This window comes from Komagataella phaffii, chromosome 3 (genome assembly GCF_000027005.1).
Source record: "Komagataella phaffii GS115 chromosome 3, complete sequence".
Classification (NCBI taxonomy): Eukaryota; Fungi; Ascomycota; class Pichiomycetes; order Pichiales; family Pichiaceae; genus Komagataella; species Komagataella phaffii.
The window spans coordinates 1309705-1321792 of NC_012965.1; the positions used below are offsets into that span (position 1 = coordinate 1309705).

Consider the following 12088-nt stretch of genomic DNA (forward strand, 5'->3'; position numbering starts at 1 on the left):
TTGAGTATGTTAATAAACTACTTTTAGTGTCAGAGAGTTGTGATTATCCACCGATTAAAATCATTGGACGGTTAGGCATGTTTTCAAGGTCTCCAAGTCCAGCATGGCTCGCCTTTTTAAGTTTCACTGCTGCACCAATGGCCTCAAGCATCCTCTTGTCGGAGGTTCCCTCTCTCAAAAGTGTCTTCAGATCTAGTTCATCATTACCAAAGAGACACGTTTTCAGATTTCCATCGTTGGTAATCCTCAAACGAGTACATGACGAGCAAAAGTTTTCTGTCATAGATGTAATGAAACCTATCGTTCCAAGAAATCCAGGAATTTCAAATAACTTGGCTGTATCTCCTGGTTTGTGGGCAATCCTGCGAATTGAAGGGTAACTGACTCGAATATTGTCCAGCATATCTTGATAAGTGATCATTTTGTTATTTGACCATTTGTTCCCGTCGAATGGCATGTATTCAATGAACCTGACCTCGATCTGGTTATCTCTGGCGAGAGCTACGAAGTTCAGCAACTCATCTTCGTTGACACCTTTCATTATTACCACATTGATCTTCAATTTAGGCACGCCCAACTCCAAAGCTTTATTAATCGACTTTAACACTGCGGATAATCCATTTCTCCTTGTAATTAATAAAAACTTACCTTCCACCAATGTATCCAAACTCAGATTCAATGACGTCAAACCTCCGTTTCTTATCAATGCAGGTAACTTCCTGTGAAGTGCTAACCCATTAGACGTCATACAGATTTCTTTGATTCCTGGCACTTGTTTGATCGATTGGACTAGATCAACAATATCAGTTCTGACCGTAGGCTCTCCACCAGTAAGCCTTATCTTAGTAACACCTTGACTGGCAAATAATTTTACAATACGAATAATCTCGTCACTCGTCAAAGTTTCCTCGGAAGGCGTTAGCTCTACTCCTTCTTCGGGCATACAATAAACGCATCGCAGGTTACATCTTTCTGTAATGGAGATCCTGAGGTAATTATGTTTCCTTCCATGTGTATCAGTCAGAAATTCTGAAAATGGTTTTAAAGGTAGACTTCTCAAATTTTGTAGTCTTGGGGAAGCAGACGCCAGGCGATGCGTAAATCTTTTGGCCAGTATGATTCGATTAAAGAACATCCGAATAAAAAACTACTGAACCAGACAGCAAGAAGAGAGTATGAAGAATAGACAAATTTGCTGTTGAACACAATAATCTTAGGTAAGATAATAGTCAGTCGCCATTTTGCGATAGGCGCGGGTCATCCCGCGGCGGCCTCATCGTTCCTTATCTAATACATTTCTCTTCTTCCTCTCTCTTATCCTCTAAGCGTGACACACCAGTACAAAGGTCACACAGAATTAAGATTTATTCAATCAATCGTTAAGAAGCAGCAAGAATAAATCCTATCGTTTATTTGATCATTTCCAGCACAAAAAGGGAACCTAATTGAATAACAAGTCAACACTAAAATTACCCCCAACCGCACATATCAAACACAGCCAACTTAGAACACTTACTAATCTCCGATACAAAATGCTACGATCAACCCTAAGCTCGTGGAGAGAGTATCTTACCCCCGTGACTCATAAATCGACTTTTGAAGAAACCGGAGAAATCACACCAGAAGAGTTTGTGGAGGCTGGTGATTACCTCGTGTATAAGTTCCCCACATGGCAATGGTCATCGGCTCCTCCTAACAAAAAGAGAGACTTCCTTCCCGATGATAAGCAGTTTCTAGTCACACATCGTGTTCCATCTTACGCAAGGGCTGCTGAACTAACCGAGGAACAAGCCGACGGTGGCGGTCCAGATACAGAGGATGATGACGAGGAAGATGGCTGGACCAACGCCGCTGTAGGATTCAAGAAACTTTCTAGTAAATCTCGTTTACATGATAATGGAACGGATTCAACTGATGCCCGTCCAGCTTCGGAAGAAAATAACGATATTGACGCCCTAATAGATGAGTCTGCTGACATTGATAATGAAGACAATGACCATCAACACCAACACCATTATAACGCCAACAAACGAAGCTACGACCTGTACATTACGTACTCAACTTCGTATCGAGTGCCAAAGCTTTACCTTGTTGGGTTTGATGCTGACGGTTCACCTTTGAGCCCAGACCGCATGTTTGAGGACATTTCGCCGGATTACCGACAAAAGACAGCTACCATTGAAAAAGCCCCATTCTTATCCAATACCACATCTGTGTCAGTTCACCCTTGCAAGCATGCCAACGTAATGCGAGTATTAATGGCCAGAGCAACTCAAAGAAGTATTCAAAATGCTAGCTCAGTGACGGAGGGAGTGCACAAACTTGGAATTGCCGATAATAATGATGAATGGGAAGATGTGAACACATCAGACACTACCCAGCAAGGAATTCGTGTTGATCAGTACTTGATAATATTCTTGAAGTTTATTTCTAGTGTTACCCCAGGTATTGAACATGACTACACAATGGATGCCACATTTTAGTTTTTTTACGAATATTAAGTAGAGTTTGAGGGTGATTGACTATCTAGATTTATCAAGTCTGACTATACAATTGAAAAATTATTCTAAGAGTTTACGGTAAATAGGCTTCCTTCTTTCCTCTAAACGAGGCAAAAGAAGTTGTACAGAGCGTGGTCAACGGTGCAAGTTGTCGTCAGAATTGACGCCTGCACCAGACAGCTGTGGAAGACTCTTTCAACAGAGAGGAGAAACACGGAAGCACACGGTCCTGAGGTTCATTGCTTATCTTGTCATACTGTTTCAAAATCCTACTACGGTGTCTCAAATCTATTATTATCAAACCACCCATAAATAACTCAAAACAGAAATGCATCCACATTGAGTCATCTCCCTCATCTCGTTTGAGAAATACCTTATCTAAATCCGAACCCTGGAATTCAAAACACCAAAACAACTTCTCATTGGACAGCTGGACCTTGCTTCCTTGCTCGGCCGCACTTCGTAATTCATATTGTATTGTTTGACATGAGACACGCCACAACTTCTCGTATAGAACATTCTAGCTTTTCTTACCCCTTTCGGCTTAGAAAATAATCGGTAGTGTACTACCCGTCTCGTATTCCATTACTAATAGTGAAGATGGAACAAGGAGTTACCATCCAAACTTAACAAGCTACCAAGTGTGGGCAACCAACTTTCTTCTCTACTCTTTCTTTATTTACTTGCAAGAGCTCAAGCACACGCTCAATAGAGAAACAGCCTACTACCAAACCGATTTATTGCTTACTTTTCATCCACTACAAACTACATCAACCATGACATTTCAAGTAGCCTTACCGAAACTTAGACGAACTCTCACAGACATAATGGAGGATGAGCTGTATCATGTACCGGATCTTCCAGCGACCGCTGATGCTGATATGACCGAACCATCTATGTACGCAAGCAACACGAATATTGATACAGAAATGAACCTGTACCAGGATTATTCCCGAGCCCTCAACAGAATAAGCAGCGGATCAAACAGCCCTGTCGTTTCCCATTCTGGCGCATACTGGTCAAATACTAACTCCATAAATGGGAGCCAGGAGTTCCTAACGATACCGGATACCATGGATGAAGATAAAGATCAAGATATGACAGGCATGATGGGTTTGCAACAGAATGATCCGGCTCAACCCCCTTTGGAAGAAGACAATGGTGAGGATGAAGACGACGAATTTGATGATGACGAGGTAATTTATGATTATGACTACGAGGTCAAACCATTCACCGCATATGCCGATCGTAATGCTCTTAGTTATGGATATGAACCATTTCAAAAAGTTGAGGATTATAACAAGAATTACATGCTCAGTTCTTTTAAGGGATTCCCTGAGAAAGCTGATCCACAACTTAGCTTTCCCGATGACGAAATTTTAGGGCGTAATCCGTTTGATTTTGAAATGAATGACACATCCTCCAAACTCTACATTTATCCCGAGGAAGAAGACAAGGCCGAGATCAATCATTTCGACCTCAAGAAAGAGTTCCTTGAGGAAGATATTTCTGAGGATGAGAACGATGATACCAACAGAACTAACAACATTGAAAACAATACAACAAGCATGATTAACATCAACCCTGGGTTGGCAGAAGCTGGCAATTCTGTAATTCCCCCACAATTACTCCGAAGTTCCCCAGTCATTTCCCCCATCTCCAACCAAGCCCAGGAGGCTACCGGTACAAACTCCGTAAGATCCAATGTTTCTGAGAACAACACCCCCAAGCAGCAAGAAATCAAGTTCAAGATTCCATCGTCTCCTTCCGGGGAAGAAGACGTCCACCAGTGTCAACTTGTAAATCCTACCACCGGTCAGAAATGTTTCAAGCAGTTTTCTAGACCCTATGATTTAATCAGACATCAAGAAACCATCCATGCGGAACGCAAGAAGATTTTTCGATGTATTCTGTGTGAAACGGATGCTTTAAGACATGAGAATAGAGTTCCCGCCTACTACGATGGGTGCAAGTTCGTTAGTGTTCCTACGGAATCAGGGGAATTGGCCCGGGTCGTTCTTCCAGATCAACCCCCTCGTATCTCCAAGAAGACTTTTAGCCGTGGAGATGCTCTTTCTCGACATGTTCGTGTAAAGCATGGACTTACCGGTACATCTGCAACTGATGCTATAAGATATGCAAAAGATCATGTAGAATACCTTTAGACTATATATCACTAAATTGAATTTGGGATTTATTCTTCCCTTCAGTATATTCTTGATCAAACTTGTGTTTGATTTGGTGCGCAACCTTCGAAATCTGTGTTACCTGCCACCGCCTCTATCGCGCCACGTATTGAGGCTCATTCCATTCAACTACAACAACCATGGATTCATTCTCTGACAGCGGTGGTAAGTTCATTTAACTTTTCAATGACAGGATAGCACTGTTTACCGTTGTTTTCAACTGTATTTGACTAACATCGTCCTTTTTTAGAGCTCTATCAAATTAGACAGCAGTTTTTCACTGGTCAATACGTCAATGTCATCGAATCAGACTTGTTATCCTTTTCGGAGACAAACAGAGAGAAAGCTCTAGAGTACATTGTAAGAGCTTACATCGGACTTGGGAAATACCAGAAAGCCCGTGATTTGTCACTGGATTCGGAATCCTCTCAACTTTTTCAAGACTTTGTTGACTTTCTGGAATTAGGTGCTGATTCTGAGAACGCTGGGATAGAAGCTGTTATACAAAGCCCTCCACATTCAGAGCTGAGTCTGGTTCTTGGAGGAATATATCTGGCTAAGTTGGGGCGTGTTGAGGAAAGTCTGGCACTGCTTCACTTGCATCAAAATTCGTTAGAGTGTGTTTCCCTAATAGTCCAGTTATACTTGATTACCAATCGGGTTAAAAAGGCTCAACAAGAACTGGAAATCTCATCGAGATGGGCTCAAGATAGCATTGTACACAATTTGGCAGAAAGTTGGGTCAACCTCACACTTGGGGGATCTCTATACCAGTCCAGCTTTTACTTTTTTGAAGAGATCTCTCAACAACACACGTCTATTGAAACTTTACTAGGACTGTTGGTTGTTAGTTTACAATTACACCATGTTGAAGAATCTGCCGATATCGTTACCCAATTGTATGAAGTGGCCCAGTTACACGGAATACAACTGGATCCAAGCGTGTACGCCAATGAAATTACGATAGGAATCCTCAAGGGAGATACTTCGAAGCAAGAAGAATTGAGAGAAAAGATTAAGCAATCCAACCCCAACCACCCATATCTCTTAGATTATGAGGCTAGGGTTGAACAATTTGATGCTATTGTGGCCAGATATCATGAATAGAATAAATAATTTTTGTTTCGAGAGTATAGTGAACACTATTTAACTTCATACTCCTTCTTTTCCCTAAAGAAAGAAAAAAAGTCTCTGATAATATCGAGAGTCACTGGTATATCAGCATTTTTAAGTTCCTTCTTGACCCTATCCATAGCTGTTCGAATATCTGAATCGGCAACCAGCAGCAATTGTTGTTGCATGGAAAGGTCCGGCCCGCCGAGAATACCCTTTTCGGCCAATACTAGTGAGGTTTCATTGAGAGCTTTGTAAACTGATGGGTTCTTGTGTACTTTGTAGAAAAATTCAACGGCGTTTCGATCCGCATCGGAGGTGATTGAAGCTTTCCTAATGGCCAAAACAGTTCTCAAAGTCCTTGTTGAGGAGATGCTGGAGCGGAGAAGAGACATGAGTAAAGATGGAACTGTAAGGCCCAGGTGTTTTACGTGGAAACCAGAGATGAGCCTGGTTAGACGTTGAATGATTGTGCAATAAGGCAGTTCGATTAGGCACAGCACAGAGATAACCAAGCATCGTGACCAGAATAATACATCTCTACACCATGCCCACCAGTGATCGGGGATTCATACCGGATTAACCTTTGGAATGAATGTCTTTAAAGAGCTAACAAGTATCGTAGACCAGCAAATCACAAATATACTATCCATATTTAGAGTAATTTAAGCACTGTACGTTTGGTTACCAAACTATAACAAAAAAGTTAAAACGAAAAGCTGAAGTGCGGGAAGTTTTAGCAAACTCCCCTTAAGGAACCACTTAATCTTTGGATAAGGTGGACGATTAGGTTTCACCTTCGTAATTGCATAATTTATTGCTTCAGTTGTTCCATTACCACTTTCGCAATTTCTTTTGAACTGAATGGGTTCTGTCCTGTGATTAAGTTCCCGTCCACGACCACTTTTGACGTCATTGGGATAAAAGCTTTCTCGTATTTTGAAGTTTTTTTATTCAATTCTGCTTCAAGGTTGAACGGTACTTCTTTTCTGCGTCCTGCTATAGCTTCTTCAAACCAATTAAATCCTGTAATGGCCTTGTCTTTGATTAGATACTCGCCATCAGACAGTTTTACGTTCAAAAGCCCACAAACTCCGTGACATACAGCGGCAACAATTTTGCCCGCCTCATAGTGTTCTTTGATGATGTTTTGTAAAACAGTGTTGTTCGGAAAGTCATACATTGTTCCGTGTCCACCTGCCAAATAAACAACGTCAAACTGTTGTCCTGTGACTTCACCCAAACTTTTTGTGTTTTGCAACAACTTCATAAAGTCTTGGTTTGTCTCATAATCCTTTGAAAGCTTGTCAATCAGCATTGATTTCAAGCTTTCAGGGTCAAGCGGAATGTTTCCGCCTTGCGGACTCGCAATCGTCACATCATAGCCGTTCTCTTTTGCACTATGATACATATGTGTCAACTCACTTAACCACAAGCCTGTTGGCAGCTTTCCGCTTTCATACTTAGCAACACTGGTAACTACAATCAAAATTTGCACAGTCATAGTTCTTGTTCGTTTTTTTGTTCGTTCAAAATATTAGTAATGCCTTCCGGAAAAGTTGTAACTTTAAATTCGGGAAATCTTTGCTTAAATTTATCGGAAACAAAAATGTTATCTGCATTGTATCGCGGTAGGAGTTCCTGCAACTCTTTTGCTTGCTTGCTGAAGAAACTGGCTAATCTAAAAAAGAACATCTTTATAACGGAATAACTGTACTCTTTTTGGGAAATTTCTGAAGCAAGATCTATCAATTCTTTGTAGGTAAGCCTGTTGTCATCACAAGGCAGGTGCCACGTTTGGTCGAACGCATCGGGTGTATTACCGATTAGCGCCATCGCACGACTTGCATCAGGGGTAAAAATTAAGGTTCGTTTTGTATTGTCGTTGAGTGGAACTTTCAGCTTTTTGCCCTGTTTGATATTGTCAAAAATCAACGTGTTGGTTATGCTTTGTGTTTTTCCTGTGCCATAAAACTCGGGTGCTCTGCAAATAACCGCTTCAATGCTTTTATTCTTTATTTCGTCTAGTAACATTGTTGCCATTTTTGCCCTCACGGTTGATTTTTGTCCAGCAGGCACAAACGGACTTTCTTCCGTTTGCGGTTCACTAGTTTTAGCATACATATAGGTATTGTCAAAAAACACCAACTTGCATTTATTTTTCTTACAGGCTTCAATTACGTTTTTCATCATAGTTGGAAATTGTTCTATCCACAGTTGAGAGTCCATTGGTAAACCTACAGTCAAGTAAGCTATCTCGCTACCTGCAACCGCTTCTTCCGTAGCTTGTAGGTCTAGTAAGTTTGCAGGGAAGAGTTGGTCGGTGTCATTCACTTTCTTAGGATTTCTGCTTACCAACCTGATGTCAGTCGTATAATTTCTATGCAGTTCCCTTGCTAATTCTTCAGCTATTTGTCCGTTTGCCCCAAGTATCGTCTGCATATTTATGTCTATAACTTATTGATAGGTTATTAAGTTTGGATGAAATTCACTTCACATTTTCGTTTCTCATAGTAATTTTTCGCTAGCTCTCACACCCCCACTGGAATCTGCAGCCCGTGGAACCGGATGATTCCCGCACCCCCGGACAGGAAGCGTCCCCTATAACTCCGTTGATATACCCATCCTATTCCTCATTTCTGCGGACTTCTGCTAGCAAAGCAAAATATATATGACGGAGGCCAAATACACGATAATACTAGTTCGTCACGGCCAATCTCAATGGAATCGGTTGGACAGGTTCTGTGGATGGGAAGATGTCCACTTGTCCACTGAAGGTGCTCGTCAAGCTGAGTACTCTGGTAGATTGATCAGGGAATCTGGTATAATCCCAACAGTTCTGCATACTTCAAGATTGACCAGGTCTTGTCAAACAGGAAACATTATTCTAGAGCAATTGAATCGCCAATACATTGATATTTATAGGTCTTGGAGACTGAACGAAAGACATTATGGAGCGCTGCAAGGTCGCTTCAAGTCCGATGTTTTGAAAGAAGTAGGCAAAGAAAAGTACATGGAATGGCGTCGAGCTTACGAAGGATGCCCTCCTTTGCTAGAAGAAGCCGATCATGATGACCGATACAGGAACGTGGACCGATCTGAACTTCCCCGAGGCGAGTCTTTAAAAATGGTTCTGGAACGATTTTTACCCTACGTAAACGACGTATTAGTACCTCTTTTGGAAAAGGATCCTTCTGAGATACCTCTTCTTTCCGTTCATGGATCCATTGTGCGTGCTCTTATCAAGTATTGGTACAGCATATCCGATGAGGATATTTCGGGTATCAATATTCCCAACGCGATACCACTGGTGATTACACTGGATAAGGACTTCAAGCCAGTTGGAGCATACAAATATTTAGATCCGCAGTCAGCCTACGTTGAGGCTAACAAGGTGGCACACCAGGGATTCGGACAGACTTAAGAAACGAGCAAGGATAGAAACGGAAATGGAGAAACTAGTTTGTGTATATTTTTGTCATCTTCCTTTCCCAACGATAAGGAAGTGTAGTGAATGTACGGGCTTTCTCACCCAATAACTCTCGCTGATAACCCAACGGCTCATGAGCGTAAAATTCTGTCTGGCTAATTTGCTCAATGCTCTATTTTTCCGTTTCTATTATTGATTGTGCATGTGTCTAGTCGCACATGGCGTAGATATCAGTATGGTCCAATTTCTAATGGTTTCGCGCCTCGCTGTCAAAAGTGGTGTGATTTGAACTTTTACCTATCTGCTTACTTTCTTACTGGATGAGTCTCGTAAACTTCTTCCCTTAAGAAAATTATTTCACAAAATGGTTAATGTGAAGTTTGAAGACTACAGCTCTTTGCTGGAGAGTCTTGATCAGAACATAGATCAGGCAAACCGCCGAGAGGACCCGTTCGCCAAACAGATGCAGGGAGTCAAACCTAGGCTTTCAACGATGAGCTACTCATCGGCTGGTTCATACACCCCTGACTCATCCCCTGATATGATCTTCAATCAAGAGCAGTATAATGAGAACCAGTTCAATGAGAACATGTTCAACAATGATCTATACAGCACTTTATCGGAGCTTCCAGAGCTCTCCAACATGAGTAGCAGCATGAGCGGTACGAGTGAAAACAACTCACCCCACTCTACCGAGTTAAACGACTTGGGAATGCTAAATGGGATCAATTTTGGATCCTCTGCAGACACCAACAACACCGTTGGTTCTTCTGTTAACACAACCATTGGGGACCAAGTCTTGCTTCCCGTGGTGGATATGGAAAGAAATGACGCAATTGCAGCCTCGGCTGCGCATCAATCGATAAAGGACTCAAAAGTGGCCAAACCAAGAAAGAAGATGAAGTCGTCTCACAATTTGATTGAAAAGAAATACAGGACCAACATCAATTCGAAAATCTTGGAATTAAGGAATTGTGTCCCAACGTTGAGAATAGTTATTTCGAGGAATGGAGGAGGTAACAGTGGTGATGAATTTAGTAAAGATTACGAGGGACTTGGCTACTCTGATGATGAATCAAAATTGGATGGACTCCAGCCCGCTCGCAAGTTGAACAAAGCCACCATCTTGGCCAAGTCTGTTGAATACATCAAACACTTGGAATACAGAAACAGCCTCTTAACTACAGAGAATGAGAAACTGAAAGAGATAATTCAAAACAGCGGTGCTGCGACAGACTCTGGTTCGGGTAACATGATGAACAAGCTGATAATTGGTTCTTTGGCCTGCTTAGCTGGTGGTTCCACGTTAAACGATATGTCCAACGATAGTAGGTCGTTGATGACTATGCCCATATTTATATTTAACTCAAACGAAACCACGCTGGCGTTGAAACCATTACTTGGAATAGTGAAGGGATTCCTAGCTATTTATGTTCTTTATTTGGTTATCGCGCCACTATTCCATAGCTCAACTGTGTGCATAGAGAAAGATGAAAAGACAATTGCCAATGAAAACAATGAATCACCTGACTGGCCACAAGGTAAACAAGGAGGATTCTTTTCTTTACTGGTGAATATTGCAACCAGCGGCCTTTCGGTTGCGTTAAACAGGGACCCATATGCCCCCATGATGCAAGCGTTTTACTTTAAGCAGCTATCATTGTATGGAAATGGATCGTCTCTAGCATCCTATATTGCTGCATCATACTGGAGATGTGCTCGCCAGTCCCGCAACCAAATTCCAGCAACTGACTCAAAGTCACAATATCTATTGGAGAACTTTGAATACGCTCAAGTGTTTGAAATCAAATCAATGAACACATTGTTGGCCAAGTATCCAAATTTGAAGTTGAATAGAACACATTTTGTGGAACAAGTCTCTAAATTGTTATGTGATTCCTTGCTTGAGAATTGCATTCATAAGATGATTGAATTGGAAGCACTCAAATTGCAGAAGAAGGAGCAACTAGCTGCTGACGATACCGAGCAGGAGGAGCAAACAGAACGAACAATTTCTGAATTCCAAGAACAAAGAGATCAATATCTTAAACATGCTTCACAGCTCTCATCCACTAATGAGCAATTGCTGAAATGCAAATTGATCAAGTGTATGATTGACACATCTTTGGAAAACTTGCAGGAATGTGGTCGACTGATTCAAACTTTTACATCCAACAAGCTATCCAAGGATCTGGTAGCATGCTTTACTTGTTGTATCATTTGTGCATTATCCGAAGGCTCTCCTAGCATTGAACAAGTCAATTTGTTTATTGACAGACTCAATCTTCCTAACTATACCAACGTTTACGTGAAGAACACAAAGGTGTCATTGCTGCTTTACGTTTCCCTGTTAACAATGGTTAACTCCCTACCTGACAGCACATATAGTCAACGTTTCGTACAGGTTGACTCCGATAGTGACGAGGAAGACGCATTAGATTCAGATTCTGTGGGATCTGGGTCCTATGACAACCACTTGGTCAGAGATAAGCTAACGAATATTCTTAGTAACCTGAGAATCATTACGGGTACACCTAAATCTAAGAACGATTTGGCTATTATCGAGTCGACTACTCTGAAGAGTATTCTCATAGATGGGTTGGTCAGTAGGATAAACCTTCTAGATCATGCCTGAAGTTATAATGTGTAGAATAAGGATAAGTATGGATAATATACTGGGCGAAATTGGGACATTATCTGTTGTGTAAAGTTTGGCCGTCTCGGTTTATTCCAACGGTTTTCGGGATTGTCTAATGAATTATGCACTTTTTCCTTTTTCCTCCTTCGAGTGTTCATTTCGCGAAACTTCACTGTTGAGAGTGGCTTCGTCAAATCTATCCAGAGTTGCAATCAACATT

The 12088-nt window shown here is 41.4% G+C and overlaps 8 protein-coding genes across 8 annotated transcripts; 5 read left to right on the forward strand and 3 right to left on the reverse strand.

The window, feature by feature from the left end:
* Window positions 1-43: 43 nt before the first annotated feature.
* On the reverse strand, window positions 44-1135 carry PAS_chr3_0687 (Hypothetical protein; the record flags this gene model as incomplete). Its single annotated transcript, XM_002492870.1, has 1 exon — window positions 44-1135. The coding sequence occupies one exon, from the start codon at window positions 1133-1135 to the stop codon at window positions 44-46; it is 1092 nt and encodes a 363-aa protein (XP_002492915.1).
* A 397-nt stretch (window positions 1136-1532) lies between these two features.
* On the forward strand, window positions 1533-2483 carry PAS_chr3_0688 (E2-like enzyme involved in autophagy and the cytoplasm-to-vacuole targeting (Cvt) pathway; the record flags this gene model as incomplete). The annotated part of the gene is made up of 1 exon (XM_002492871.1): window positions 1533-2483. The coding sequence occupies one exon, from the start codon at window positions 1533-1535 to the stop codon at window positions 2481-2483; it is 951 nt and encodes a 316-aa protein (XP_002492916.1).
* A 794-nt stretch (window positions 2484-3277) lies between these two features.
* On the forward strand, window positions 3278-4666 carry PAS_chr3_0689 (uncharacterized protein; the record flags this gene model as incomplete). Its single annotated transcript, XM_002492872.1, has 1 exon — window positions 3278-4666. One exon carries the CDS (start codon window positions 3278-3280, stop codon window positions 4664-4666), a length of 1389 nt encoding a protein of 462 aa, XP_002492917.1.
* A 161-nt stretch (window positions 4667-4827) lies between these two features.
* PAS_chr3_0690 (Epsilon-COP subunit of the coatomer) lies at window positions 4828-5794 on the forward strand (the record flags this gene model as incomplete). The annotated part of the gene is made up of 2 exons (XM_002492873.1): window positions 4828-4852; window positions 4938-5794. 2 exons carry the CDS (start codon window positions 4828-4830, stop codon window positions 5792-5794), a joined length of 882 nt encoding a protein of 293 aa, XP_002492918.1.
* Window positions 5795-6614: 820 nt separating this feature from the next.
* On the reverse strand, window positions 6615-7304 carry PAS_chr3_0691 (uncharacterized protein; the record flags this gene model as incomplete). Its single annotated transcript, XM_002492874.1, has 1 exon — window positions 6615-7304. One exon carries the CDS (start codon window positions 7302-7304, stop codon window positions 6615-6617), a length of 690 nt encoding a protein of 229 aa, XP_002492919.1.
* PAS_chr3_0692 (Hypothetical protein) lies at window positions 7301-8242 on the reverse strand (the record flags this gene model as incomplete). Its single annotated transcript, XM_002492875.1, has 1 exon — window positions 7301-8242. The coding sequence occupies one exon, from the start codon at window positions 8240-8242 to the stop codon at window positions 7301-7303; it is 942 nt and encodes a 313-aa protein (XP_002492920.1).
* A 229-nt stretch (window positions 8243-8471) lies between these two features.
* PAS_chr3_0693 (Tetrameric phosphoglycerate mutase) lies at window positions 8472-9224 on the forward strand (the record flags this gene model as incomplete). The annotated part of the gene is made up of 1 exon (XM_002492876.1): window positions 8472-9224. One exon carries the CDS (start codon window positions 8472-8474, stop codon window positions 9222-9224), a length of 753 nt encoding a protein of 250 aa, XP_002492921.1.
* A 370-nt stretch (window positions 9225-9594) lies between these two features.
* On the forward strand, window positions 9595-11865 carry PAS_chr3_1209 (uncharacterized protein; the record flags this gene model as incomplete). The annotated part of the gene is made up of 1 exon (XM_002492877.1): window positions 9595-11865. The coding sequence occupies one exon, from the start codon at window positions 9595-9597 to the stop codon at window positions 11863-11865; it is 2271 nt and encodes a 756-aa protein (XP_002492922.1).
* Between the last annotated feature and the right edge of the window lie 223 nt (window positions 11866-12088).